Source organism: Sarcophilus harrisii, chromosome 2 (assembly GCF_902635505.1).
Source record: "Sarcophilus harrisii chromosome 2, mSarHar1.11, whole genome shotgun sequence".
Taxonomy (NCBI): domain Eukaryota; kingdom Metazoa; phylum Chordata; class Mammalia; order Dasyuromorphia; family Dasyuridae; genus Sarcophilus; species Sarcophilus harrisii.
Window position 1 is genome coordinate 636,752,283 of NC_045427.1, and position 15,975 is coordinate 636,768,257.

General features: G+C 33.9%; 1 protein-coding gene across 3 annotated transcripts in view; it reads left to right on the top strand.

Annotated features, from left to right (window-relative positions):
* The window catches only part of CTNNA3 (catenin alpha 3), a 1,956,715-nt gene that overhangs the window by 1,876,464 nt on the left and 64,276 nt on the right, over positions 1 to 15,975 (top strand). For all 3 annotated transcript variants that reach the window (XM_031949475.1, XM_031949474.1, XM_031949476.1), the window contains one exon: positions 8,218 to 8,323. In XM_031949475.1, the coding sequence (XP_031805335.1) occupies positions 8,218 to 8,323 (106 nt within the window). The remainder of the gene's footprint in view (positions 1 to 8,217; positions 8,324 to 15,975) is intronic.

Sequence of the window (15,975 nt, forward strand, 5' to 3'; positions counted from 1 at the left end):
GAGTAGTTAGATCAGAGTAGTTAGATCAGTTCACAACTCCAACAATATATTAGTGTTCAAGATGGGTAATTTTAGTCAGGAAAAAAGAAAAAAAAAAGGACCATGACTTCAGAGGGTCATTGTGGGAATGTTTCTTGGTGGTTTTTTAGTCCAATTTCCTCATTTTACAGAAGACAAAACTTAAGAAGAGGCAGCCTAAGACTTACTCCAAGTCATAAAATGACTGATCCAAACTCCAGACTTCAAGTTCATCTAGATAAGACTTTCCACCATATCATATTGCCTTGGCTGAGAGCTGTTTTCCAATAGATGAGAGTTCTCTAATGGGATTCAAATGTTAATTAGGACATTAGGATTAGAATGGTTCTTCTTGTTTTCTGAAGAGAGAACAAATATTGATGAGCAGAAGCCAAAGACAGAAAGATGATATCATAAAGAAATTAATAGTTTCACACTGGAGGACCATGAAACCATAGATTTATAGGTAGATAAAGTGCTAATACATAGTTGGTTAAAAAAAAAGTCTGCCTGACTGTAAACAAGGTGTCCTGTAAACAAGGATTTTTGAAATCATGAACTTGTTAAAATGTTTTTATAACTGTAGTTCAATGTAATTTTTAAAATAATCTTATGTATTTATTTTATGCACTTCAAAATATTGCACTGAGTAGAGATCCATAGGCTTCACTTGGCTGTTAAAACAGTTCAATAAACACACACACACACACACACACACACACACACACACACAGAATTAACAACCTGAGTTATTCAAGTACAGACTGGATGACTTGTTACAGAAAGTATTCTCAAGCAGTTATAAGTTGGACTAAATGATAATTATCATTTCTCAAGTTTTGTGAACTGTTCATTGTCTTGTATAAACAACCACTGCTTGGGAATATAGTTTGCTTTCCATTGGAAGAAGATAATAATACAACTCTGCATGTGTTAAGATCCTGCAAGGAAAAAAAAAAGATAAAGGAAGGAAGCAAGGAAGGATGGAGAAGGAAGGAGGAAAGGAATGAAGGAAGGAAAGAGGGAAGGAGTGAGGGAGTAAAAGAAGGAAGGAAATAAGGGAAATAGATGGATAGATCGATTGATCGATCGATCTTTGTGTCCGAATCATGTGCTTCTGGATGATTTGAGTCTACCTCAGTAAAAATGTGGATTGAGTGTTATATTGGAATGGGGGTATGTCAACATTAGGAAAAGTAACAGAAGGGCTGGAAAGAAATTGAAGAACTAGATGATAAACTTGCTCAGTTTTGGATTTCTCTGAGTTGAATACACAGATGGTGAATTTCTCACCAAGCGCCTGGCACGGGAGTCTGACTACAAAATAATTTGCCTGAAGATTTGGTCTTCAAAGTCTTCAGTGGCAATTGAAATAACAAAACACATGGAGCCCATTCCTGCCATGTAAGAGGGAATTATTTGTTCATTTTGGAGAAAATACATCATTATTTTCAAATAGATAAAAAAGTGTAATGTGCAGTATAAATTACATTTTATATCAATAGGGGTTTAAAAAACATTTTTGTGGTATAAATTGTATAAAGAAGAGTCTCACCTTACTGTAGCTCTATTTTCTCTTTACTGACTCTAACTGTAATGTTAGATATAGAATGTGGACTTCAATGTCACACGATGAGACAACATTGTCCTGGCCATCAGAGGGAACAAGCCACATCTCTAACTATCCCTGGGCTCTAAGATGGTTGGAGTTTCAGTTTCCTTGTCTAGAAAATTAGAGGAGTTTTATTAAGCATGTTCCAAACCATTCCTAGTCCTAATGTGGTATAAATCTGTGACACAGCTCTCTCCTGCTGAACTCTGATAACACTTTTGACATAATGTTATCAGTGACTCTATAACGGTGGGAATTTGTCCTAGATTTACCATATAGGATGGCAATATTTCTCTATCTCTCTCTCCTGGTTCTCTCTCCATTGTAGTATATGTATATCTTCATTGTAATAGAAATATTGCAATATATGTGAAATATGTACTATGTATGAATATGCATATATATGTATAAATATGTACAAAAGATACATACACACATCTATATCTATCTTTAAAATTGCACAAGTGATCTATTCTTGCTCATTTTTCTTCCATGCATCAATCCAACAAGCAAACATTTTTTAAGACCCTGATATGTGCCAGACAGTGTATTAAACATTAGAGATAAGAATACCAAAAAAAAAGTCAGTACCTGTCCAACAGAATCTTACAGTCTAATAGCAAAACAAAACAAAACATACTAGCTGCAAAGTGGAAAAGGAAGAAGTCAAAGAAGGTACCCAACAAAGGGACATATTGAAAAAGGAATCAGAGAAATCTCAAAATGGTGCAGCCAGGTGAGAAATGAGATATTCTGAACATCTGATGCTCCCTCCTGAGATTTGTGGCTCTACTCTCCAGAGGAGCACAGGGTAGTGATGAGGTGGAGAGCCAAATCTGCTGGGATGCTCTGTAAGAATGTTATTCAAATGAATTCAAAGTCCACTGAGTCATAGGTGAATCTAATATTAGATTTAGAGATGAAAAGCCTTAGAGACTTTCTATTGAATCCCCTCATTTTATAGAGAAAAAAACAACCTCTGACCTAGAGAGGCTGAAGCAACTTGCTTTCATACATACAGTAAATGGTAAAGCTAATATTTGAACCCAGATCTCCGGATCTTTTATAACAAATCAATCCTTTAAATGCCTTTTGTTGGAAAATGAAAACTCTATCATATGTCATATTGTAGGCTGAAGAAATTCAAAATCAATCAATATTCTAGAGCATATTTTTCTCTTTGAATTCAAATTTTATGTTGGGTTTGATGGGATATAATTTTTAAAATATGTACTTTGTCCAACATTTAATAGGACACTGGCCAAATAATACATTTAATTAAGAAAAAATGTAAAAGATTAATTATAATCTGTCATATTGTATTGTCATCACTACTTAAGGTCATTTTCTCTGTCTAAAATGTTAGCTTTGCTTCATGGTGAATTAGTAAATGTGTTACGAGCTAGAGGGAATCTGACTGCTTTCGCTAAGCACATTTTTACATGAAAATATATTGACGTGGGGGGAAATGGCCCATTATTGTCTTTAGCTGCCATGTGGAGCTACACATCTTCCCAATAACCTTTATCCATTGTAGTAGACCTTGAAAAATGATATATTGCCTTTCGAAGGCTTAGACAGCAGTTTTCTAGTTTAACTTTCTCAGGAGATTCATAGAAGTAATGAAAGCCAATGCCTTCCTTAATACTCTCCACACAGCACTACCTGCTTAATACAGGGAATTTGATTTAAGCCTCTCAAATGAAGTGCTTTTGGGCTCACTTGGAATAAACAAAATCTAGTGTTGATTTTTGTACTGCAAAAAATTGGGATGTGAATGACTCACTGGGAGAGTATGAGGATCCAGAGTCCATATCATGTCTTTTTAGTAGATGTCCAAGGAAGGCAATTAGTATCAGTTGAGTTAAAGACTATCTGTGGCATAATCTATACTCTTTATTAGCAGGCCAAAGCTATTTTAGGATTGCTTAAGCACTTTGTTGGTATTGTGAGACTCGATTCCATTGAATTTGGAAAGTCTAACATTTAAAAAATGTTGTCAAAATATGTCTCCTATATAGGTCTTAAAATCTTAACTGACTTTATAGCAAACTAAAATAGCTCTTCAGCATTTGAGACCTTGGAAAAACTATTTAAAATTCAAAGCACTCCGTGGATTAGCAGCCATTCAAAAAGCATAGCTTATGATTGCTGAGCAATATCTTTATTTTTACCACTTTGTGTATATATTAGCTCAAATGTAAGTCATGTCATCAAATTCCATAGCAAAAATAAACAAATAAATAAACAAGAAAAAAAACAAATGAATGAATGAAAAGGACAAAAAAAAACCTCCTCTCTTGTGCATATAGTGTATGATGACAAAATCCCACACCATGAATAGAAGAGGTAATACATGCACCAAATATAAAAGATCAATTACATGATGCACAATAAGTGCACATAAATACAGAACATTGTATAACCACATTGAATCCCTCTCTTCCCTCAAGACCAACACAAGCATCATGTTCTAGATTAGGCTTTACTGACCTTCATAACCACAATGTTTTCCCTCACTCCTTAGTATTATTTATCTTTATAATAATAATACTATAAGAATATAATAGTAACAAGCATTTATGTAGTGCTTTAAATTTGCCAAGTCCCTTACAAATATTAAATCATGTGTTCCTCACAACAATCCTGAGAAGTAATTAGCTATTATGATCTCCTTTTTACAACTGAGGGAATGGAGATTATGTGACTTGTCCAGGGTTAACAGCTAGTAACTGTTAGAAGTCAGCTCTCTGGTCTTCCTGACTCCATGGCCAGTGATCTGTCTTCTGGGTCACCTAACTCTCCAACATCACTTGCTTCCCTTTTTAAAATATATGTCAAATGCCTCCTTAGTAAATAGCATAGTTTTTCGTAATTAATAGACATTTAATACATCCTTGTCAACTGATTGATCAGGAACCATAGATGATCCCACAGACTAAGGATGTAGCTGGGGAAGAAATCTGTATGTGTAGGATAGTTTCATGAAGGATTCATATATAGGGAATAAATGACTTTTGGGCAAATATAAGTTAATATTTTCTATAGTTTCATCATAATAGTTTGTGCTATTACCATTTATATATCCCTTATTTGTTTGCTTTTTCTCTCTTTTTTCTTTATTAGTTGTTTTAGTTTTCTGGTTGTATATGTACATTAACTTTTAAAATACTTATTTCTTCTGAATTATGTTGGGAGAGAAAAATGAGAATGAAAGGAAAAAAAACACAGGAGAAAAAAAAAAACAGAAAGAAGTGCGCATAGTCAATCCTGAGATCCTAGTAAGCTTATAGCTCAACCTCCACAGTGTTCTTGTGAAATTTCTTTAGGAGATTCACATGAAATGAGTTGTGGTGAAATAGGATTCTATAAGAAGCTAATGATATCCAAGGAATTTATAACTCAATTAGATCCAGTAAAGCTATCTAAAATATTTTAACAAAATAAAATTTAAAATACGGGAGTTTTAAAAATGCATTTGAATCTGTATATAAGCTAAGCTAAGGGAGCAAGGTCATAATCATCCATCTTATTTATTAGTCCACCCTGGTGTCCACAATTTCTGCCTTTGTTATGTGTGTGTCTCTTTGAAAACTGTGGATAATTGAGTTAAAACATGTGTTTAGTAGATTATGTGGGCCAATTCCCAAACTAACTAAGTGGAAACCTCTCTACAACAGATATTCAGCTGGATTACCTTCTACACAGATATCAAACATTATAGAAATCTTCTCTGACCTTTCTCACAAACACAAACTTTTCATCTTTGTCAGATTTTTCTATAGAAGCAAATCTAAACAGATATTTACATACATAGTTATATTACTGAGTTATTTCTAGGTCTAAGTAATCCAAGACAATATGGAAAGGGGACAGATTTCTTAATCTTGTATCCATTCTCTTGATATATATAATCTGCATACTCTTTTCCACCTATTTTTCTAATATCCATCCTAACATCACTTGCTAGGAGTCTTGTATTGCCCAAGTTTTATAATTTTCCATCACTCACCACTCCCACTTCTATTTAAGCAATGTCCGTTGACCCTGTGACAAATTTCTCTGTATCATAGGATACCCTATATTAAATATGGTAGCCCCACAAATGTGCTGCCTTCCAATTTTTCTCCTTGCTTTCAATCTCTGTCTCCTCCAATTCATGCTCTACAATAACCTTTGCTATACATTATATGGCCATGTCACTCACCTGCTCAAAACTCTTCAATGATTACCTTATACCTCTAGGATATTATAGGAACTCACCTCCAATTTTGAGAATCATTGATTTGTTTCATGTAAGATCAAATGCCCCCTTTCCAGAGATAAAAGGCTTTCCCCAATGAGTAAAGTCTTCTATTTTAGACTTACCTTCCATCTCTTCTGCAAGTATCTCATATGTTATCTATAAATTTATATGATATCAGTTTGAAAGAATTTTCCATGAAATCAAATATGATCTTCCCCTTCATTTTTATCTCAAACAAACAACAGTGTTTGAGGGCACAACATAAATGGTTATTGACCAACTGACTGAACCTGGCATTTTAAAGCCATCAACACTGGGGCTGCTAGCTGGTGCAAAGGCTAAAATGCTGGACATGAAGTTAGGAAAATCTGTATTTAAATCTGACCTCTGACATTTACAATCTGGGTGTCTCTTGGGTAAGTCACTTAATTTCTTCTGTTTGTCTTAATTTCTTCAACTATCAAATAGGGAAACTAATAGCACTTACCTTTAATGTTGTGAGTTATATTTTTAGATGTCAGTAAAGTATTTAGCACATTGCCTGGCACAAAGTACATGCTTAATAAATACTTGTTTCCGATATGCAGTTCTATTCATATTTTTACATTATTGCCCTTCAAACAATCTATAAGTCATCCAATATTGATGAACTAGCCATTCCTCAAATTTAATCTGCCTTTCCACTATTCTTTTTTTTTCTGGAAACAGGCTAAATTTCAAGTTACCTGAAATGATCTCCTTTTTTATTTCCACAAATTATAATTCTTAGTTTATGAGGCTCAAATCTTATTAAATGATCTTCACTCATTCTCCTTCCAAGCAAGGTATTAGAACTTTCCCCTTCCATCTATCATTTTATATTTGTTTTTGTTTTTTTATCTATTATAGCTTACTAAAGTAATATAAATTTCTTGGTGATGATGACCTTATTATGTAGCCCAGCATCTTGTATGTAGAAGATGCTAATAAATTCTTGTTAATTTGGATTATTGTTGAATTAAAAAAACTTGAATGAAAAATGTTAATTCAGAGATGAACAATATATTAACTATGTGTAGCAAAGTGATCTGACTATATTTTTGACTCATCTAATTTCAATTCTTCATTGAAATGGAGAAATTAATATTTGTCCCCTGTACCCATTGCTAACATAATTTCTTGAATATAGTAGCTTCTTTGAAAAACATAGATGTATGTTCAATTTAATTGAAATATTGTTGTATATTCTCCTGTTCATGTAGTTGTGTAAACTTTTTAAATTGATCAAACTTATCATTGATTTCATCATGTCACTCTTCTGCTCACAAATCTTCCTTGCCTCCTCGTTGCCATCAGACCAAAACAAAGAAAACAAACCCTCAATTTGTCATTTAAAGCCCTTCATACTGTAACTCCAACAACATATTCAGAGTAATTATACTCATATACTTACAATCCCATTTTATCTACTTCCTAGCCCATTTTACATGATATTCCATCTCTCATTTCCATGCCTTTATGTAGACCATGACCTTATGACTGGAATGTTCTCCTTCCTAAATTATGTCTCTTTTAATCTCTACTTTCTTTTCAAAACTCAGCAAATGGACTTGTAAGAAAAGATAACCCCTTCTAATTTCCCTCCCCATAAGTGCTCCCTCCTTCCAAACTATGTTATATTTATAATTAGAATCTCAATATACGTCTATATCTACAATTGGAAATGAAGTCATAAAATCTAACATCTCATTTCATAGATGAAGAAGATGAGACTTGGGGAGGCAAAAGTGACTTATCCATGGATACACGAGCAAGAAACTCAGAGATTAAATTCAATTGTATGTCCTCTAACAACAAAGCTTGTGTTTTGCCTCTTTATAACTTGTGTATAAATAGATTGTTTCCAGCAAGTAAATGTAAGCTTCTTGAGGGCAGGGATTTTTTTTCTCCTTGTATCCTTGGTTTGGAGCATAGTTTTGCACATATGCCACACAATTGATAATATTTGCACAATTGAATTCATCTAAAGAAAATCATTTATTTCAAATATTATTGATAACCCAGAGGCATTGCGCAAAGTTCACAAAAAACAAATTGGAATAATCCCAGCTCAGATTGAATTTTTTTTCCTTACAAATGCCAAATGGCATGGAATCTCATTGATCCATTTGATCTTCCTGATTACATTTCACATCTTTTTCAAATGTTTCTACTGTGCTTAAAAACAAAAAAACAAACAAAAAAAAGTGCTGCCATTTACATTAGCAGAATTAGTTCTCTGAAGACTGAGATCAATGACTGTTGTATGATTTATTCCTGTGTATCAAGTCATCCTAACCCATATGCTTTTCTCCATTTCTAGGGGCAGAGGCCCACTGAAACACACAACTGATGTGATTTATGCAGCTAAAATGATATCCGAATCAGGCTCAAGGATGGATATCCTTGCTCGGCAGATCGCCAAACAAGTGAGTCCTTTAGGAAATATGCATGGGAAATTCTATTCTCTTGCTTTTTATGATTTGGACGTTTCTCCTTAAAGCAAAGGTGTTGACTCCAGCAGCCAGAAAGCAGATTGCAATCAGATATCTTTGGGGCTATTTTTCATGGCTTTGTTAATACTTCAGTATTGCTGAATATTTCTGAAAAGGTAGGCAGTATCACATATCTGAATAAATCTGTCAACCCACATTTATTGGGTGATTACAAGGTGTAACAACTGAGCATTAAGGCAACAAAGACAAAAATAAAATAAACCAAAAGAAATCCCCTTGTTTGAAAGTATTATGCCCTGGAGGGGCATATGGAAGGAGAAAAAATATAAGATATTATGAAATAGTGGCTAGGATGGGGGGGGGAATCAGAAAAGGTTTCTCATTGAAGATGGCATTAGAAATAAGTTTTATTGGGAGCTAGGGAAATGAGAGAGTGTGTTCTAGGTGTCTTAATTTTAATAGCCAATCTAAACTTTACTTGTGGCTTTAATGATTTTATGGGTCAGTTATCTCATTATGATGAATATTGCCTCAACTCACATAGATTACAGCCCCTTCCAAAGGTTTGCATTTTAATTGATCCTTATCTCTTTCTATAAAAAAAATCTATAGAGAATTCTGATTTATAGTCTTTGAAATATATATTACGCTGTTCCAAATTGTATTTGGATAGTTGATAAGATATAAGAATTCATAGAAATGCCTATTAGATCTACATATAAACAAAAGACAAAGAGAAATTCATGCAGCTTCCCTTGTTCTATTTCTAAATAAGATAAATAGATTCTTTGTATAATACAAACTGACCTTTGGCAATCTTTTTTTTAAGTATGCATTTTTATTACTAAATTCTTAAGCTACCTCTTCCTAGACTTCATGAATATCATATCTAAAATTCTAATAATAATTATTATTTAATAAAATGATAATGCTCTTAAAATCATTAATGAATATTAATAAAATCATTACCATTCATTTGCTAAGATACACACACTTTGGGTTAATGTTGTAAGAATTCCTAATGAAATGTTTTAGCAGTGATTAATATTTAATGCTCATGTACCTTGTTCTAATATGTTAATAAAATCAAATATATCCATGCATGCTTTTTAATACCATTGTATCTTTGACTTCATAACTATAGTGACTCTCCCACCCTATAAATGTAGTGAAGAACAAAACACCTATGCTTTCTCGTTATGTGTAGTTTTGTTCCAGTTTTGTAATGGAGAGATTACATCCATCTATCTATTTATTTATATCTCTCTATTTATCTATTTCCTATATATACATACATATTCATTTCAAAATTTGATCCAACTCGCAGTTCATTTGCAATATTCTGTTCTTTATATGTATTGATATAGTCATTCAACAGACTAACCAGCCAACACCAAGTCATAATGTGAACAATAGGCATTTCTTATCCATTTTGTTTTTTCTTGTGATGTTTTTTTAGGTTGAACTTTTTAAACTATGAACAGATTTCATTGAGGGAACTCTGTAATATACTTAGTCACAATTTTGTCAATCTAATGTTCACAAGAAGGAAAATTTGGGCAATAGCATTCCTATTTTGGGGGAACCCTTTTTTTTCCATTTTGACCTGGTATATTATAGTTTCAGTATTAGTGGTGAGCATGTTCAGAGGGCATAATTATATCTGTTTTTGTTTTTTTTTTTTTCTTTTTATATTTCTAATTAGAGATTTATTGGGAAAAATCTCCTTCAATCTAGAAATCATATATGATTTTATCTGCAAGACAAAAATTCTATCCGGGGCTTGTCTTTAAGGTTATATTGATTGTTACTAAGCAAAATGTCTTGTATTTCAACAAATAATAAATTCAAAGGAATTTTATTTTGTTTTCATCTATTAGTAATTTGTATGACTAACAGCCATATACGCTTATAAATACTTGGGAAAAGATTGTTTAGTTCTCAAATTTTCATCAAGGATAATTGGTCTTTTTTTTTTTTCATCCAGAATTTATCAGTTCTCTTTCTAAATGTAGATAAGTTTTTTTTCCATCATGAAACTTTTGAATTGTCTTGAATTACTGTATTGATCATAGTAGTCAAGTATTTCACACTTAATACAACATTACTATTGCTGTGCACAGTAATCTCCCAGTTCTCATTTCACTTTGCATCAATTCACATAGGTCTTGCCTTTTTTTCTGAAAGCACCTCCTAATCATTTCTTATAATACAATCATACTCCATCACAATCATATGCCTCATTTGATGGACTTCCCCTCAATTTGCAATTCTTTGCCACTACCAAAACAAGTTATTATAAGTATATAGATTTTGTTTTTCTTTGATCTCTGAGGTAAAGATCAAATAGTGGTATTCCTGGGTCAGAGGGTCAGAGAGAAAACAACAGAGATTGTTCTCCAGAATAGTTGGACTAGTTTTCTATTCCATCAGCAATTTATTAATATTACTTTTTTTTCCTCATTCCTTCTGACATTAATCATTTCCTATAGGTCTGAGGTGATACTTCAGAGTAATGATCAATAACTGCATTTCCTTCCATCCCATTTTTCTATGTTTATTTTCCTCTTTTTTATCCTGTCCTTCTTTAAATGTATGTATTACTTCTGAGCACTTGTCTCCCTCAAGCTAATTTCCCCTTATATGATTATGTACTCAATGTAGCCTCTGAAGCTGAGATACAACAAAGTATAGCTTCTCTGCTGTTTGTGCTAATTTTGGTCTAATAATGAAAACACAGGTTCTCCACCAGATAGTATTGCACCTTCCATATGTGAAACCATCAATTTGAGCAAGTGGAGAACTTTCAAATACTGTGGATAAGTTCACTTATATTAATTATAAGGTAGATGTGTGCATTGCCAGAGTTAGCTCAGTCTCTGGGGAGTTCTGAAGGTAATTGTGGGAAAGAGGAGGTATTAGACTGCCTACAAATGTACTGTTTATAGAGCCATTGTTTTGACCTCATTGTTGTATGCTTGTGAAACCTCGACAATCTACCAATGCCATGATAGGAAAAAGAAATCACTTCCTTTTAAATTGTCCTGGGAAGATCCTGAAGATCACCTGGTCGGATAAGGTACTAGACCTGAGGTTTCTTGAGCTAAACCACCAAGCATTTAAACTCTAGTGCAGAGAGTGTGACTCTGATGGACTGGCCCCAAATCCTTACATAGTGGCAAAGGACTACCCAGTATCAATTGCCTACATCAAAGAAGATGCTGTATTCTAGGAACAAAGCAGAATTATATTATCTCAAAAGCAGCATGAGATATACAAATTAGGCATCTCCAAAGCAATTGTTCATATGTATTATCTGTGCCTGGCCTGTAGTAAAACATTTTAAATTCAAATTGATCTGATTAACCTTAGTCAAACACACTGTAACTTACCCAACATCGTGATGTCAGTTGGTTCTCTACCGGAAAGTAGGACAACACACAATCCCCATATCTTTTAACTTCTTCCCTTCCTAGCTCCCCTATTGGGTAAGATAGCTTTATACATTTAATTGAGTGTTAATAATATATTCCTCCCTTTTTGAAGCAATTCCAATGAGATTGATTTTAAGCATTGGCTCCCCCTTCCCCTTTACTACTTTCTCCTCCACTACAAAAGTTCTTGAATGCCTTCTTGATGTCAGAAAAAAAATTACTCCATTCTACTTCTTTTACCCTTGTCCCAGGGCATCCCTCTTTGTCATCCTTATATTTTTTTTACGGGAAATCATCCCAATTCATATTTGTGCTTCTGTTTATGCAAACACATTTTACCTGCCCTAACAATGATAAAGTTCTTAATGACATATATTATTTTCCCATATAGGAATGCAAAAGATCTAATTCTTTTGCTTCTCTAATGATTACTCTTTCATCTTTATATCTTTATGCTTCTCTTGAGTTGTCTATTTGAATGTCAAACTTTCTCTTGGACTCTTGTCTTTTCAAAAGGCCTGCTTGGAAGTCCTATATTTCATTATCTATTTTTTCTCTTGAAGGATTTTACTCGGTTTTGTTGGGTAGATTATCCTTGTTAATATCTCTAGCTCCTTTGCCCTCTGGAATATTATATTTTCATCCCTCTGCTTCTTTAACATGAAAGATCCTAAATCTTGTGTGATCTCAACTGTGCCACTATGATGGTTTCCTATTTTCTCTACTAAAACTTAATTATAATATTGCTGGTGGTTTTCATTTTGGGATCTCTTGGAAGAGGTGAATGGTAAGTTATTCCAATTTCTGTTTTACCCTCCAGATCTAAGATTTTGTGGAAATTTTCTTGGATGATTTCTTGAAAGATGATGTTTACACTCTTCTGAGCATGTAATCTATTCATTCTTGTTATCTCTCTTTGATCTGTTTTCCAAGCCTTTCCAACCTTTTCAAAAGAGATAGTCCACATTTTCATGTTTTTTTCATTCTTTTGACTTTGTTTTATTATTTCTTGAAGAATCATTGAATCATTAACTTTCAATTGTCCAATTCTAATTTTTCTCCAGAACAATGAATCATTTCACTACTCCACCAACAATGCATTTGTGACTCAGTTTTCCCATATTCCCTCCAACATTAGCATTATCTTTTCTGATCACCTTAGCCAATCAGAGAGGTATGAGATGGTACCTGAAAGTTGTTTTAATTTGCATTTCTCTAATCAATAGTGAATTAGAGCATTTTTTTCATATGACTAGAAATGGCTTGAATTTCATCATTTAAAAATTCTGCTCATATCCTTTGACCACTTATCAGTTGACTTGAATTCTTTCAAATTTGATACCATTCTTTATGTTTTTGAAATGAGACCTTTATCAGAAACACTATTTTTTTTTCAGCTTTGTACTTCCCTTTTAATCTTGTTTCTGTTGGGTTTGTTTGTGCACAACCTTTTTTAATTTAATGTAATCAAAGTTGTCCATATTGCCTTCCATAATGTTCTCTAGTTCTTCTTTGCTCATACATTTTTCCCTTCTCCAAAGATCTGAGGCAAATTATCCCTTGTTCTCTTAATTTGTTTATGGCATCATCCTTTATTCCCAAATCATATACCTATTTTAACCTTATTTTGGTATGGGCTGTGAGATATAGGTTACTCTGAGTTTCTAACATATTATTTTCCAATTTTCCTACTATTTTTTTTTGTCAAATAATGAGTTCTTATCTCAGAAACTGGAGTTTGGTGGTTTGTCAGAAACTAGATTACTACAGACCTTGATTATTGTGTCATGTGTATCTAATCACTTCCACTTATCTATCACTGTTTCTCATCCAGTACCAAACAGTTTTGATGCCTGCTGCTTTATAATATAGTTTTATGTTTGATACTGCTCAGCCACCATCCTTTGGATTCCTTTCTTACATTAATTCCCTTGATATTCTTGACTTTTTGTTCTTCCAGATCCCAGTCTATTTCTTGATTTTGAACTTCACATTCAAGTTGGGCTCCGCTCATCTTGGGTTGGGAAGGGATTGTCCCAAACTTCAGGCTTTTTCCTGCTATTGTTTTCAGAGCTGTCTACGGGGCTTTTCAAGGTTTTTTGTGCTTCTAGGGGGGTTTTCTGGGAGAGGTAAGGTCACTGCTCCCCTGCAATGGTATCTGGTCTTTAGCCAGGAGTGTTCACTGCTTCCCTGCAGATGCAAGAATTAATGTTCCTCTTGGCCTTGGAAGTAGACCAGAGACTCTGCTTTCCTGCAACTACAAGTGCTAGCATTTTTCTCTACTTTGGAAGTGCCACCAGATCTACTGTTCGCTGTGTGAATGCTTCTCTTTACCCCAGAATTGTGTCCTAAAACTACTTATGGGCAGTAGAGCTGCCTTTGAGTGCCAGCCGCACTCAGTGCTTTTAGAGGGTCCCTTGTAATTTCTTTCTCACTAGTTCTTTGACCATTTTACCACCTCTTGACAAAGAAGTGACCAATGCTGCTTTTTCTGTGCTCTGAGCTTCTACCCACCCCAATGGAAGACCCCTTAATTATATTAAATTGAAAAATCATCTGACAGTTTGATGACTCTGCTATTCCAATATTTGATTCAAACTGTTACTTTAAAGTTTATTGTTTGTTTTTTTTTTGAGGCAGATTCCCACCAAGTTAGGGCTATACTGATCTATCTCACCTCCCGATACCTGACACTTCTTGTGTTTCTCTGCCTGCATATATTTGATCACTCTGTTCCTTATTCCTAAACTTTCCTGATCCCCAGATCACTGGCACTTATTCTTTATATAGCCAATGTTTACTTGTGAATATGCTGCTTAGTCTTTGTAGAATAAAAGCAGAATATAAGCTCCTCAAGGTTATTTGTCTCATTTCTGTATTTGTTTCCCTATGGAAAAAGGTCTATAGGCTTTAATTTCCTTACCTGTAAAATGCAGGTTGGTTGAATCAAATGACAACCATGGCTTATTATAGATCTAATATTCCAAGATTTAGTGAAATCATAGCAAAAGAAGGTTTGTCTTAGCAAATTTGGCTGCAGAATCATTATTTTCTGTGAGATGTAGGTGTGATATTTAGGTAATCCTGTTTTGGGGGGGAGAAGGGCTTTGTTATTTTGACCTGATATGTTATAGCTTCAGTAACACAGGTGAGCATGTTTAAATGCATGGATTTTTCTATTATTTTCTTTCTTTCATGCTTATAATCAGAGGGTTATTGGAAAACAACAATAACAACAACTGTTGTCTATTATTACAAAAGTGGTACCTGATGGGCAAGGCCCCACATCCTCATTTCAACCAAATCTTATGGAAAACTTCATTGAGAATATTTACTTCCACAGGAAGTCATCAGTAACCCAGTTCATCAGGCAGATCTTCATTAGATTTATCATGAAAATCTTTGTCATGTGAATCCCCATGCTTCCAGCTGCTTCACTTGGTTTGATACTAATATTTTTATCTAAAACTTATTTCTCTGAGAGGAAAACTTAATTGGACTCGGTGTTTGTTCTCAGCATTGACAAAGTCGCTTTATTAAAATGAATGTAGCTTTTGTTCCTATGGATTAAATTTTCTAAAAATAGATGCTTAAACAATGGTATCCCTGCATCCCTGTGGAACACTAAACTTCTTCAGGCAGCATCCCCCACTTCCTTAAACAAATTCACTTATAAATGACGTCTATAAATTATGCTTCTTTTTTTGTTCTTTTTTTGCCACTTGGAACATACGGTCAATTATTGGCATTTTGTTGTTGTTGTTTCCTAGTCCAATTGCATTGAAAGGCCATAGATTTAAGGCTAAAAGCAGTGTTTGAAGTCTTTAAGTCAAGGCTTCTCATCTCACAAATGAGGAACTGAGGTCCAAAAATGCTAACTAGTCCGAGATTGCACAGCTGTTAGTTTCTCTGATTCCAAATTGTTCCACAATACATCAAATGTCAATCAATCCAAATTTTACCCAATTTTTATCAGACCAGAAGGTCTGGATTGTAGTAAACTGAATTTAGAGACCTGGTAGCAAAGGATCATTTGGTTCAAAAAGAGAAGAGTCATCTCTTATAGTTCTAGATTTGGAAGGGAGCTAAGAAGTTATTCTGTTCAATCAATCTAATTTTTACAGTGAGGAGCCTGAGTGACATGGAAGTAAAGTGGAATTCCCAAGGTCACACAAAATCTAAAGTATCAGA